We start from the raw sequence: 13,975 nt of genomic DNA on the forward strand, positions 1-13,975 counted from the left end.
ATGCATCCCAGGTGACCGGGGTCGCCTCAGGAAGAAAGAGAGATGGAGCAGGTATGCTTGAGTTGGGGTGTTTCTCAACAGTAGAGGAGATCAAAGTAGGAGGGGTAAAGATGGATCGCCCCCCATGAGCGTTCGGAGGGCCTCTCAGCCCAGAACGGAGGCTGGGCAAGCGGGGTCACTAGGAGGGCGTGGGTGAGCTGGGCTGGGCGTAGGGAGCGGAGGAGGGCTGCTTTGCCCTGGTCGTGAAGGAGTGCAGTCAGCGCCCACAGCAGAGGTGGAGGACCTGTGCAAGGTCCTTGGGATTCTGGTAAAACAGAATAGGTGGCCCTGTGTCCAGCAGGAATGATGCAGGTTTACCAGATACCGTCAGAGTTACCCGCGGCTCATCGTGAGAGGTGCGGGTGGGGCAACGGGCCCAGGGGCTTGTCGGTCTTCAGTGGCCGGGCCGAGGAGCTGAGTCACAGCAGAGTGGACAGGGGTCGGGGTGTGCTCAGGCCGGAGGGGTTCTGCTGAGGACGGTCCGGTTTCCAGTGTCCCTTTTGCTTGCAGGGCGGGCAGGGCCCTGGTGGGGGCCTAGGGCTGGGGCAGCGCTTGCCCGACGGGCAGTTTTGCCGCACCTGAAGCAGGCGCCGGTGGCCCCCGGGTCCTTTGTCTTTGGGAAGACGCTGCCCCTTCTTGTGGGGCCTTCGCCAGCACCTGGTGTTTGGCCTGGCCGCGCTTTCCCTTTCAGGCTTTTTCCTCCTCCTCTCTGCTGTTGGAGACCTTGAAGGCCAGTTTTATGATGTCTCGCTGAGGGGTTTGCGGACCGCCTTCTGGTTTTTGTGGTTTTTTTCTGATGTCTGGGGCGGACTGGGATGTGAAATGTAGATGAAGGTAAACGCGGACTTCCCTGGAATCGGGGTCGAGGCTGGTATATTTTTGCGTGGCCTCAGCGAGACGAGGAAGGAAGAGGGCAGGGTTTTCGTCCAGACCTTGGGTGATCTCGCCCTTTTCATAATTAACGGCTCTCAGGGCCGCCTTTCCCATGCCTGTCAGGAGGCAGGTAGCGGGATGGGCACGCCCTGGGCGGCCCAGGGAGGCTGCCTGACAGTCTCAGTCAGGGTCTGTCTTGGGGACCGCTGCCGCCGCCAGGGTGATTGTTGGGGCTTTGCTGGTGGAGAGTGGCAGCATGGCCCGCAGGGGACGCCCAGATGCGCCCCGGTCCTCGCGGGAGCGACGTGAGGGAAGTGAATGTCACGCCAGGTCAGGCCACAGGGCCGGGTGAGGTATAGCAGTTCTTTTCTGGAAGGTGACAGGGTCTGCCGAGCATGACCCGCATCGTTTCCAATGGTTGAGAGGTCGGAGAGGGAAAGGGGACACGGACTCAGAGGATGCCATCAGTGCCGGCCACCTCACGGAGGGGTTGTGGAGTCGGGCTGAGGGTTGGGTTCGAGATCTCATGTGTGGGGGGGGAGGGGGGCCTCGGGGGAGAGGGTCGGGATTGTGGAGAGAAGGAGGGGGTTTGTTTTTGCAGCTGAATTCGAATGAGAAAGGATTGGTGGGGGTGAGAGGATTTTCGGGGTCGGCTTTTGTTTTGGGGGGCTGGGGCTGCCGAGGAGGGGGTTCACATAGGAGGGGGTCTGGTGGGGAGAGCAGGACCGGCAGAGGGAGCGACGAGATCGGAGGTACCAAAAGGCTTGGAGATGGGGGCCTCTGACCATTTTCCATGGCTCTGGAGGAAACTGTCAACATCTTTAAGAAGGTGCAAATCAAAAGTGCCGTTTTTGGGCCATTGGCTGCCATTGTCAAGTTTACGTTGTGGCCATGCAGTACCGCCAAGGAAGGTAAGAAGTCTGGGTTTGACCACCTCCTGAAGGTGGAGGTCTCGAATGTGTTGAATCAGCCTAAAGCAGTGTCCTGGGGGCCTTAGGAGGGGCCTGCCCATCGCAGGTGAGCAGTGAGAGAACCCCAGACCGCAGGGGGAGCCCGGCGGCCCCGGCGCTGTCACAGGCTGTCAACAGACAAAGGCAAGAGCGAAAACGAGGGTGTCCCCACGAGGTGTGTTCTGCCTAGGAGCAGAACAGTCAGGGACTCGTGGCGTCCCCAGAGAACCCTGACTGTCAACCACCCAGTGGTAACCTGGAACGGACTCCCGTCCGGCCGCGGCTTCAGTCAGAGGGAGGAGAGGAGGGGTCCTGGACCCGGGGAGGGGCTCTCAAGTGTTACTTATTGGACAGAAGAGGCCGAGTCACGGACTGCTGCCTGGGGCTGTGCTGCGGTCCATGTGTCACACTTGCCTTGGCCTTTGTGCCTCTTGTGCAGCTGCGGTCAGAACAGGATCTTGGGGTGCACACTCAGAGCCGCTGGTGTAAAAGCACAGGAGGGGTGTGCCCCCTTCTCCCCCCACCCTGCTCCCCTGCCCGGCCTCTGCAGGGGCCACTGCCTTCATCTCCCCAGGAGGTGGCTGGAGGGGGGCTGGGCGGCAGCGCCGGTGAAATCCCTTTACCGTGGTTCTCAAACATCCGCCAGGCGACCTCACGCTGCTCTCCCCAGGGTGCCCTGGGGCTGCACTCTGTCCAGTGCAGATGTGAGACATCGCTCAGGGAAGCCCCAGAGAGAGGGCTGAGTCTGGGTGTGTCCAGGTCCGGACCTGGCACACCGGCTGTGCTGGGGGATTCTCAAAATCCGGGGCTCAGTCCTCTGCCGCTCCGGCCAGTCTGCCCTGCCCGCTGGTCTTGCTCTCTGCATGAGCCTGTCCCTCTGGGATCCGGGGCCAATCTCAGCGTCACTGGATGAGCACCTTGATTCTCCTTTGCCCGGGGGAGAAAAAGGCTCAGGTTCTGGGGCTTAGGACGTGGACAGCTTTGGGCCATCACGCTGCCCTCATGCTGTCCGAGCACAGACGGGCACCCTTGTGAACCCACAGTTAGGCGGCACCTGCGTGCTGCATGGCCTCCTGGCATCCTTGCTGAGAGTTCTCGGTGCTGGCTCACGGAGCCAGCCTGTGTCACTCTGAGTGTTGACATGTGATTTCCAGGGAGCTCGGAGCACCTCGATTTCAAGCAGGACCTGATGAGGTGGCGGGTCCAGCTTTGCCTGCACCTCACCATGACACATGGTGTTCCGTCAGCTGCAGGCGGCCTGCGGGGACGCCGGGATCTCTCACGTTCTCATTGTTAAGTGGCAGAGACCTGCCTGTCAGGGATGTCCCTGCAGAGGCCTTGGGTGCGGGGAAGGCGACATCCAGGGAACCCAGAGAAACCAGCAGAGGGATGTGTCCCAGCCCCCACCGGGGAACTCCTGTAAGGGTGCTCTTCCCGTGAGATCGCACCGTCAGTGCACCGTCTGCACACGAGAGGCAGGGTGCATGCGTGTGGGTGTGCAAGCGAGTGTGTCTGGCTAGAAGCTTTCCTCCTGCCCAGCATCAAGTCACAGACCTGGGAGACACCCAGCTGTGGACAGAGGACAGGGGCCGCAGGTGTGTTTCAGGTCTCAATCTCCTGCCAAGCCCTCGCCCCACGCCCTGTTTTCCGCCCAGCTGAGACAGGCAGCTAGAGATCTGGCCACCTGGGGACGGCAGCTCATCCAGGCAGGCAGGGAGCAGCCTGGAGGCACAGCGTCACGCAGGGTCCCCCTCCTCCTGGGGGTGCTGCCTGGAGCCTCTATGTGGGATTGACACTGGGTGCGGTTCCCACTTGCAAGTCCCTAGGTAACTAACGTGATGGGACCCTGTGAAATCTTGGCCGGTTTTCCCAGCGTGTGCCCTTCGGGGGTGGGGAGCCGGCAGCGCTCTGCACGGGGTGCCTTCCACGTTGGTGGTGGAGCTACCGCACGCACCCCCCACCTTGCTGTTCTCACCAGCGTGGCCTGGGCTTAGCTAGCCAGGGCTTCCAAGGGCTCATCCGATGAAGGCTGAAGGCAGAATGGTGTTGGGATGGAGTGTCTGGAACACTGGGTGGTCAAGCGCGCATCCTGAGGGGGGAGGCGTGGTCTCATCGTCCCAGCCAGGCTCCCAATGGCTGAGTTCCGGCCCAGCTGACAAAGGTCCTGTGTCAAGTCTGTCTCTGTTAGGTTAGAACGGCTCAAACAGTGTCTGAGCACCTGCTGTGCAGGTGTGTCTCAAACTTGCCAGGGAAGAATCTGCTGGGAGCTGATCAACACAGATTCCCAGGCCCCTTCACCAGCTCGGGTGGTGCTGGTGCTGCCGTCTTGGAAGAGTGCTCTTGGCAACCGGGACCACCCACATCCCAGAGAACCTCTGTCCTCAGTGTCCCCCACAGTGGTGGGGAGGCTGTCCCCTAGAAGGAAAGCGGCCAGTCTTGGCTGCCCAGGAGCAGACGCCCTGGGTCCGCTGCTCTAAGCTGCTCCCACGGAGGGCCCCAGGTGAGGGCAGGTCTGTGTGCAAGGCTGGGCCCTGGGTGGGGGGAACCCTGGTCAGAAATCCGAAGTGGCTGAGGCGGCTGAGTGCCTGGCAGGGCAGGGCCGTCTGTGCACCAGGCTGCAATGCTCCTAGCAGTGACTGGAGCGGTGGGAAACCACGCCCCTCCCTGAGCCGGTTGCGCCTCCCTGGAGGACAGTGGTGGGAGGGTGGAAGCTGACTTCCAGGGAGGCTGCAGAAGCATCATTCCCAGCACCTAAGGCCAGCTGCGGGACACCCGCAGGAGGTCAGCACCGAGCTTATTGCCGCCTGGTGCCCGCCAGGGCCCTGCCGGGGGCCACTGCCTGCTCCCATGCACCCTGCACCTGGGGCCTGACTGTCAGGCCCCTCCCGCGCTGGCCGGTCATCTCTGCTGCTCCTCCCCTTCTGCGAAGACCAACGCACCTCCGAACTCTGCCAGGCTGCCTACTAGCACATAGCCCTCCTCCGTGTTCTCACTCCTTCCCTTTGCAGCTGTGATCCCGCCACCTCCCACCACTACCTGCCCCACCTCCCTTCTGCCTCCTCAGGAGACAGGGTGGGCAGCTTGGCCGGCCTGAAGCTCCTGTCCCCTTGTCTGCTGCTGACCGCTGGTGCCAGGAATGACCACCAGCGCTTCCTAGAGCCAGGTGTCCCCAGGGGTGTGCAGGGCTGCTGGGAGCAACGACCTGTGGGAGATCTGCACCCAGGACTCTGGGGTTGGGTGGCGGGTGGCCTTGAACATGGACTGTGTGTCCTGTGTGCTGAGGACCTGTGACACGGTGTCACCTGGTCAGAGCTGGCCCCGGAGAGGTGCAGCTGGCACAGCATGGGGGGCAGTCAAAGGCAGGAGACCAGTGGAGAACGGGATGGAGGAAGGCGGGGGGAGGGGGCAGCAGATGGGCAGGGCGGGCTTCAGGCGGGCGGCTGTAGACGAGGGGGCTTGGGGGAGGGGAGGTCACTCGTTGTCTCTGCTAGTCCTCTCACTCCCCAGTGACCATGTGCCACTCCCTGGGGCCAGGCCATGGATCAGGTGTCCAGGAGGCAGTGGTCAAGGCTGCGAGGCCCATGGGGGAGGGACAAGAGGTAAGAAAAACTAGGAGATCCCAAGAGGGAGAGCCCTTACAGGAGGAACGAGCCAGGTGGTAGGACGGGGGGTTGGGGCAGGTCTCCAGACAGGCCGCCTGACCGGGGAGCAGACTGGGCCGAGGTGCCTACAGGAGCAGCACAAACCAGCAAGAAGCCCAGAAGGCCTGCAGCAGGGTGGGGCACCACCTGGTCTCCCGGCCACCCAGCCAGGGCCTCCGACAGGGTGCGGCCGGGGCGGGGGAGCAGCGGCAGGCGTCCCGGCAGACAACCAGACGTGCTGGCAGGTTTGGAAGTGGTGGTGGAGAGAGACCCAAGGGGACCTGGGAGCCAGACGGTGGACGGCAGGTGGGCAGAGACGGGTCTGGCGAAATCACAAGTTGCTTTGGATGGTGAGGTGTGCATACGTGAGGGTGCGGAGACATGGGGAGAAGACACAGGGGCGAAGGGGGCTGGCTAGGTCTTGGCTTGAGGAGGCGGCAGGGTGTGTGGGAGACGGGGTCCGAAGAGGGCGAAGGGGTGCTGGGGGCTGTGGGTGGGCGAGCCCAGCACAGGGGACCTTCAACTGGGCGAGGACAGTAGGTGCCTGCCCTGCATCAGTGGGGGTGTCGGGGGATGGGACTCAGAGCCCAGCTGCAGGGCCCGGGACCTCCCTGGCACAGGGCTTGGCCTGGCCAGCAGTTCAGGCCTGAGGAGAGCGTCAGGGGTCAGCTCTGGCTCCGGAGCTGCGCTCTCAGAAGGGGCTCCAGGATGGTGGAGCCCCTCCTCCCCCACTAAGGGCATGGAAACTGAAGCCCTTTTCAGTGCAGCACTGCCTCCCACCCACTGCCTGCCTCCTCTTCCCTCCCCTTCAAGCATCTGTGTGCACCAGCAGCCAGTGACGGACATGCACCTTGCCTTAGGTTTAACGTTTTGAGAACAGAGCGATGTTGGCCTTTGGTGGCCAGACTCGGGGGTGGAAACTCCAACTCTCCACGCAAATTAATGCAGAACAATGCAAACGAGGAGCAGGACTGAGGGGTCCGTAAGCCTCCCAGTCCCAACCCAGGAGGGCAGAGTCAGGGACGGTCCTCACCAGGAAGGCAGCTCAGCTCCCTAGGGCCCTGGCTTGTTCGGTGGCCCTGCCTGGTCACGGCCTGGTACTCAGGGCCAGCGGAAGGGAGTGTCAGATGGGCCTGAGGACTGTGCTTGTCCAAACCCAGGCTCCCTGGCCTCACCTCTGAGGGCTGGGTGGGAGGGAGCTTGCCTTGAGCTAGAGAGAGTCTGGGTACGTGGCAGGAATCACCTCTGGTATTTGGGGGCAGAGAAAGTCGGTCAGATTGCACTTTAATCTGCAGTAAGGTTCCAAGTAAGATTATGTTTGGAAAAGACACTACTTCAAGCTAAGGGACACCGGGCTGGAGGGTGCCCACTGCCACCTTGTTGCCAAGTGGCAAGACAAGTTGTGGCTTGGTCGTGACTTATGCTGCCCCCGCAGGGCAGACTGGGGGTGTGTGACATTAGTCCTTGTGCCCACTGCCGCCCCGACTCTAGGACGGGCTCCCCCTGGCCCTAGGGGTCGCTGTGGGCCCTGGTGCCCCTCCCTGGTCCACTCTCTTTCCTGGGGCCTGTCTGCTGTTTCGCCCTTCTTCCCCCATCAGCCGTGACAACCACAGGGCTGCATCCTCCCCCGTGATGCTCCCATTCCCAGAATCCTTGGTGGCCTGTGGCTGCACAGGTGACATCCAGGCCCCAGACCCATGCAGACAGGAGAACTGTAGGCTGGTTAGGATCCAGCTCTTCCCTTTGGTGTCTGGTGATCAAACCAGAGCTTCTGGCTGCGTCCTGGGGTGGTGAGAGCAGTGGACCTAGAAGGGCCGTGCCTGCCCTTCCTGTGCCCCCAAAGGGGCCCAGGGCAGTGCCGTCAGCCTGGAGTTGGGCTTGTGACTCCTGTCTGCAGTGGCCTGTGTGTTCTTGGTGGTGGTGCTGGCCATGCGTGCGCCTACCCTGCAGGGCCCCTTTGCTTAGAGAACTAGGCTGCTCCACCACTGTGCTCATCAAACTGAACTTCTTTATTAAGTGCCAAAGGTCCAAGCGGGGTCTGCCCCCTGCAGCCCCTGTGCTGAAGCCTGTGCTTGGAGCGTTTCCCAGGAGCAAGGGTGCCCGGGCCCGTGGAGGCCCCTAGAGAGCAGGCGCGCAGGTTCCGCCCTCCGCGCGCGGCGCTCACTTCACGTGCTCGGCCGCGTGCGAGGAGCAGTAATACTTCTTGTGGGCGATGAAGGTGGACAGACTGCTGAACTTGATGTTGCACAGGCGGCAGTACCTGTGGTTGCCGTTGGGCACGGGGGCCGCTGACCCCTGGCTGGGGGTCTGCACACCCTTGTCCGAGTGGGAGGGGGGCGCCGGCACAGCTTCAGGGGACGGGGCCGGGGGCGGGCCGGGCCGTGGGCTGCTGGCGGGCGGCTCCCGCAGGTCCTGGCCGTTGAGGCTGTCGCGCGGCACGGCGGGCGAGGGCGTCCGGGCCTCGGCGCCGGGGCCGGCCGGGGGCTTGCCCAGCAGCAGGCCGTGCGCCAGGCGGAAGTGCTCAATGAGGTCGCCGCGGACCACGCCGTTCGGGGGGCAGTAGGGGCACACGACGGCGGGCGGGTCCTCGGGGGAGGCGCGCAGGCGGCGCAGGGCGGCGGGGCACGAGAACTTCTTGTGCGCCAGGTAGGCCTCGAGGCTGTGGAAGCTCACGCGGCAGGCCGTGCACTCGTGGTAGTCGGCCAGGGCCGGCAGGCCCGGCGTGGGGCCCGGGGTGGCGGCGGCCGACGTCTGGCGCCGCGGCTTCTTGCTCAGGTCGATGGGGCCTTCGGCGGGATCGGAGCAGCTTCCACCTCCGCCTCCACTTCCGCTTCCGGGCCGCGGCGCCGGCGCCGCGGGCGACGTGGGGGCGGGGCCGGGCGGCGTGGAGGAGGGGCCGGGCGCAGCGGGAGGGGCGGGGCCGGCCGGCGACGGGGCGGGGCCGGCCGCGTGCAGCTCGTAGAGCTTGCGGCGCCTGCGCGTGCGCACCGGCGGCGCGGCGGGCGCGGGGGACCCGGGGGTCCCGGCAGGCGCCGGCCGGCGCGGCGGTGGGTCGTGGCGCGAGGCGCAGTAGTAGCGCTTATGCACCGTGTAGGTCTCGTGGCGGCTGAATCGGATGTTGCAGGCCTCGCACAGCGTCCGGCGGGGGTCGTCGTCCTCGTCCGCCCCGCTGCCCGGGCTCGGGCTGCCTTCGCTGCCCCGGCCGCAGGCCTCGGCCTCGGCCTCGGGCGTGACCGCGCTCCTGGCCTCGTCCTCTCGCGTCCCGGGGCCCGGCGACGAGCACGGTGCGTCGGCCTCGGCAGGCGGCGGGGCTGGGGGCGCGCGCGGCGGGGCGGGGGCCGCCTTGGGCCTGCGGGCGGGGGGCCCGTCGTCGGGCGGGCGGCGGCCGGAGCAGTAGAGGCGCTTGTGCACGTAAAAGTTGTTGATGTTGTTGAAGGTGATGTCGCACTCGAAGCACGTGGCGCCCTTGGGAGCCCCCGCGAAGAGGCCAGCCGGAGCGCCCACCCCCGCGCCCGCCTGCAGCCGGCTGTGCACGAGCTCAGACATCTTGGCCAGGATCTCGGAGGCCGGGGGCGCCGCGGGCAGCTGCGGCAGAAAGAGCGCGCCGGGCCCCGGGCTGGAGCCGGGTGTGGGGCTGGACAGCTCCGCCTTGACGCGCACCGGGCTGGGGCTGGGCGGCGATGGCGTGCGCGACGGGGCCGGGGGCCCTGGCTCCGCCTCGGGCTCCTCTGCCGCCTCCACCTTGATGCTCCTGGGGGCCGCGGGGGGCTCGCCGCTGCTCCCGTTCTGGGAGGCCGCTCTGGCCTCTCCGTTGGTGGCCTCGGCCAGCGCCTTCCTGTCCAGTCCAGGCGATGGGGCAGTAGCCAGGCCCAGGTCAGCAGAGGCCAAAGGACCGTGCAATGCCGTATGCTGCTGGAAGCCAGCCAGGCTGTCTGCAGGAAGACCCCAGGGGCCACACTTCAGGGCTGGAGCAGGACCTGCCTGGGCCAGACCTGAGGGCGGGGGAGGGCAGGAAGGGATTGCTGCGCTGGGCAAAGGCTGTGGCTGCCAAGGCCGAGACTGACACCAACCCCCTCTCACCGACAAGCCTGCCTCCCCCTCCCCGGTTCTCAGGGGGCCCCCGGGGCTCACCTGGGGGGAGCTTGGCAGTGGGGTGCCCGGCCCCTGGTGAGTAGATCTCAGCCTTAGAGCCCGGCTGGCAGACCATGTGGTTGGTCACCAGGTGGCTGTAGAGGATGTCCCTTGTGGTGGAGATGAAGCCACAGCTGTGACAGACCCCTGCAGGCAGGCTGTGGTATCAGGACCCTGGGTGGGTGGGCCCCAGAGACGCCCCCTGTCTGACCCCTTCCTGGCTCCCACCTACCGGTCAGTGTGTCTGTGTGCACCTTGAGGTGCCGCTCACAGTTGGCCTTGGTGGTGAAGGCAGATAGGCAGATGAGACACACGAAGGGGCGCTCTCCTGGAACACAGGGCCCGTTGAGGGGGTGGGTCCCAAGCCCAGCTGGCCGGGGACCGCAGCAGGCCATGCGGAGGGCCCTAAGCTCAGCCTCCTTGGCCCTTATTCCCAGGATCTGGCAGGGGCCCAGCCCCAAGCTGGCTGTCCAGGTGGTTGCAGATGGGCCAGGTGCCCTGGGCAGGTGGGAGGACCCCCTCCCAGCACATCCCCGGCTGGTGGGCGACCCCGGGACAGGTGTGTCGAGCCCACATGGTTTCGGTGGGGGTGTGGGGCCTCACCGCTGTGGCTACGCATGTGGATCTCCAGGGAGCTGGCGCTGGGACAGCTTTTGCGACATTGGGGGAAGGGGCAGATGCGCTCGTTGGGGTAAGTCTCCTTGGGCTTCTCGTCGGGGGCGGCTGTGGCGGGGGATCCGGAGCCCTGGCGGCTGGCACAGTAGTAGAGGAGGTGGGCTTGCAAGTTCCGCTCGCTCCGGTACCAGATGCCGCAGTCCTTGCAGGGGAAGACGTCTTCTATGGGGGCGAGAGGCAGGCATAGCCTGAAGGGAGCACCCTGGCAGCAGAGGGGCTGCCTACAACCCGGGGCAGGGCAGTGGGCCCCCTGCAACACGAGGGCTGTGTCTTCTCCCTTATCCCTGGATAGTCCTGCATTCCCTCTCTAGGATGCCAGGGGGACAGGTGGGTGGGGTCTGAGCAGCCCCTAGGATGGCCCCCATGCTGTCTCCCCACAGGCTTTGTGGGGTGCCCACAGAAGGACACACTAGTGGACGCCCAGGGGAACGAGGCTGGGGTCCATGTCGTGATTCTTTCTGACCGGGTCAGGGTGAGCATGTGCACGTGAAGGTGCACTGGCCGTGGGTGTGAGGGATGGCGTGGAGCTGGCTGCCCGTGGAGAAGACAAGCGTGTGCACACGGAACGGCATATGGGTGGCCAGGTGCACGGGTCCCCAAGTCCTGGGGCAGGAGGATAGGAGGTGAACGTGGCTCTGGGCAGGCAGAGGATGGAGAGCCTCCCTGAGCCCCCTTACGCCTGATGGCTCCTTGTGTTACTGATAAGGGTCAACATTTGCTGAATGGAGCACATTTGCCCAAGCGGGCTGCCTCTGACTTTTCAGTTTACAGGATTTCGGGTTGCGGGGTCAGATTTGCCAGCGGTGAGGATTTCTCTGATGGGGGAGCACTCGCCCTCTGGTTCTCAGCAGAAGGCTAAGGGATGCTCTGTTGTCTGCCCCTGCTCCGTGGGGCTGAACCCAGGGCCTGCGGAGGCCTCGCCCTGTGTCTTGACCTTGACGTGGACTTGAGGGGCCTGGGACTCCTTAATTGTGTTCTAACTTCTTCAGGTTCTCATCCCGCTGGTCCGCAGTTACTCAAGGGGTGGTCCTCCTCCACTGGGGGGCTGCCAGGTCTCCGGCTTCTGCCTCCTTCAAGGAGCCTAGTACCTGTCTGTCAGGTGAGGTGGCCACCCCTCACGCTCCTCTGCCTGCTGTTTTTCTGGCTCAGACCTCCCCCCACTGTGTTGTTTACTTCTGGTTTTCAAGTTCCCTTTTATTTGAGGGCCTCGAGGCAGCTCTGTTCTCTACCAGCTGAGGCCTTGAGGTGGGATCTGGATCCCAGGGGCCAGTGGGGGGGTTTCTGTTCATAGCTGCAAGGTCAGCGCGGCAGCCAGCAGCACAGGGCGGGGCCCGGAGCCTCAGCTGCAGGCCTGAAACTTAAGATGCCACGGTCCCACCCGCCCTGAGCTGACAGCAGGCTGACCACTGGCTGGGGCCTGGGGTCCTGCACGGACGCCGTGAGGTTGGTATTACCTTTACTCCTTTCACGGGGAGAAAACTCAGGCCCAGAGTGGTGGAGTGTCAGGAGTTAACCTGGGTCTGATTAAGCTGATTAACTAAGCTTGAGGGTCTTAAGGCCCTTCTGGGCCACCAGTTGGGGCGGGCCCACGTGGGATAGGGGTCAGTGTCAACAAGACGTCTAGCCCACGGGGACTTCTCAGGTGAAACGCTCTTGGGATGCTGTGGCTCCGAAGTCTCAGACAAAGGGGAGGGAACTTAAGGCCCGGTGAGGCTGCTGGGGCCGGGGCTCCCTGCAGCCCCCAGATGGGCGTGGGGGCAGCCACCACGGGTGGCCTGAGACACCCTTCTGTCTGCGCTTGTCCCCACCCCCTTCCATCTCAGCTGCAACTGTTTGGGTCATGGTAGTAGCCTCCATGCTGACCAGTCCAGGGGTCACATCTCTGCCCTTGGCGTCTACACAGCTGGGCTATGGCAGACTCCTCTCTCAACTCCCGGATCTGGTGTCCGCAGGTCCCGTCTCTCTGGGGGCCTTGTCCTGCCCAGAGCTGCCCTGGCTCTGACCGCACTCTGAGCCCCAGCACATGTCTCCAGTTGCCGCCTGGGCTCCGCTCTAGTGCCTGGCGGGCGTCTCAGGTCAGAAAGTCAGAGCAGGCTCTCCCTGACTCCCTGCCAGCGACAGGACGGACCAGTGTCCACCCGCACAGCTATGCCAAAGCTCTGGGCCTCGTGCTGCTGCCCCCGCCCCCCGGTGGAGCCCTGTTGGCTCCAGTGCCCCTCTGTCCTCTGCCTTGGTGCCCCCACCTGGTTCAAACCGTCATCACATTTGACTTGCTTCAAAAGGTCACTTTTTTTCCAATTTTGCAACCCTATGGTCACCACCTAGCAGCTGGGTGATACTAAAACTAAACTGGATCATACCCTTTGCTGCTTGAAAGCCCTTGGTGGGGTCATTTCTCTGAGAAGTCCCAGCCCTGGCTGGTCTGCTCTGGCCACAGTGACCACTGTGTAGGACCTGGCATGCAGATCTCAGCTGGCTGTCCTGTCCAGTGGCTTTCCTGAGCACCCGGCTGAAGTACCCCTGGCCACTGCCCACGGTGATGGATGGAGCCATACCTGCTCCTGCCTCTGCACCTCGGGGACCCAGGGCCTCACCACCTGGTTGAATATGGACATTACACAAGTGTTTGGGGAACAAGCGAGTTCTGTCTGATTCTCAGACCCGCCGAGGCTCCTTGTGAGTGAGCCCCCACCCCAGCTGTCCCCCCCACCCCTGGTGGCTTTGCCGCAGGGGCACTTGGCCCGTGCTTCACGCCTCATAGGTGGAGGTGGCACTGGTGTCTATTGCACGAGGGCAGGGCTGCCCTGGGCGCCCCCATGGTGCGCGTGTCAGACATCGAGATGAGAAACCTGCTTCCCGCCCTCCCCGGGAGGCACCGGGCAGCTGTGTGCTGGGCCTTCCCCTACGTCCTGCCCCGGCAGTGTGTGCAGACCGACCACATGGCCCCTCCTGGGGCCCCCACATCTCTGTTCAGGTCCCAGTGGTGACAGATCTCTGCAGATCCTGAGCTGGGTACCACCTGCAGCCCTGTGTCTGGGCTGTACTGGCCCCCCGGGAGTGGAGGTGGGGGAGACACGGCAGGTTACTCACTGTTGACGACCGCTGTGGCGAGGATGGACGCCATGCCGGCCTGCTGGGGCAGGAGCTGGATGTCGGTGTGGGAGGGGGCCGGGCCCTCGGGCTCCACGGGCTCCTTCTTCACAGGGTGGCTGGGGGCTCCGTGGGGCTCGGCCATGAGGCGCACACACAACTGTCCACCTGCTGGCACCGGCTTGGTGACCCTGCACCAGAGGGCTTCACCTGTGGCGTAAGGGCATCCATGATGGAACAGCCACTAGCACCAGCCACCACTGCCACTCATCTGCGAAGACCCCCTACCCAACCATCCACCTACCCTCCGGAACCCCTCCACACTGCCTCATCTTAGAGATAAGGGTTTTAAAGGCTGGCGTGAGGGACGGGCCAGGGAGAGGCCACACCTGGGTTTGCAGCTGTGGCCCGCTGGTTTCCATGGTGCACCCTGCGGCAACTAGGTGGTTCCCCAGGTCTGCCTGCCCTGCGCCCATCTGAGCAGTAGGGCCCTTTTCCAGGAGAGGGGCTGCAGAGTGGCTAGGGAGGGCCTAGTAGCCACTCGCCTGGCCTTAGAAGGGCCTCCCCACTCCTTGC

At 64.3% G+C, this 13,975-nt stretch overlaps 1 protein-coding gene across 8 annotated transcripts in view; it reads right to left on the reverse strand.

Moving 5' to 3' along the window:
- Positions 1–7,493: 7,493 nt before the first annotated feature.
- The window catches only part of ZFPM1 (zinc finger protein, FOG family member 1), a 65,349-nt gene continuing 58,867 nt past the window's right edge, over positions 7,494–13,975 (reverse strand). For 6 of the 8 annotated variants that reach the window (XM_074349263.1, XM_074349265.1, XM_074349260.1 and 3 more), the window contains 5 exons: positions 13,400–13,609; positions 10,238–10,471; positions 9,867–9,962; positions 9,635–9,781; positions 7,494–9,495 (listed from right to left, as the gene is read on the reverse strand). In XM_074349263.1, the coding sequence (XP_074205364.1) occupies positions 7,664–9,495; positions 9,635–9,781; positions 9,867–9,962; positions 10,238–10,471; positions 13,400–13,609 (2,519 nt within the window). In that variant the 3' untranslated portion in view covers positions 7,494–7,663. The remainder of the gene's footprint in view (positions 9,496–9,634; positions 9,782–9,866; positions 9,963–10,237; positions 10,472–13,399; positions 13,610–13,975) is intronic. The other 2 variants (XM_074349261.1, XM_074349262.1) reach the window with 2 other exon arrangements.

This window comes from Camelus bactrianus, chromosome 21 (genome assembly GCF_048773025.1).
Source record: "Camelus bactrianus isolate YW-2024 breed Bactrian camel chromosome 21, ASM4877302v1, whole genome shotgun sequence".
Classification (NCBI taxonomy): Eukaryota; Metazoa; Chordata; class Mammalia; order Artiodactyla; family Camelidae; genus Camelus; species Camelus bactrianus.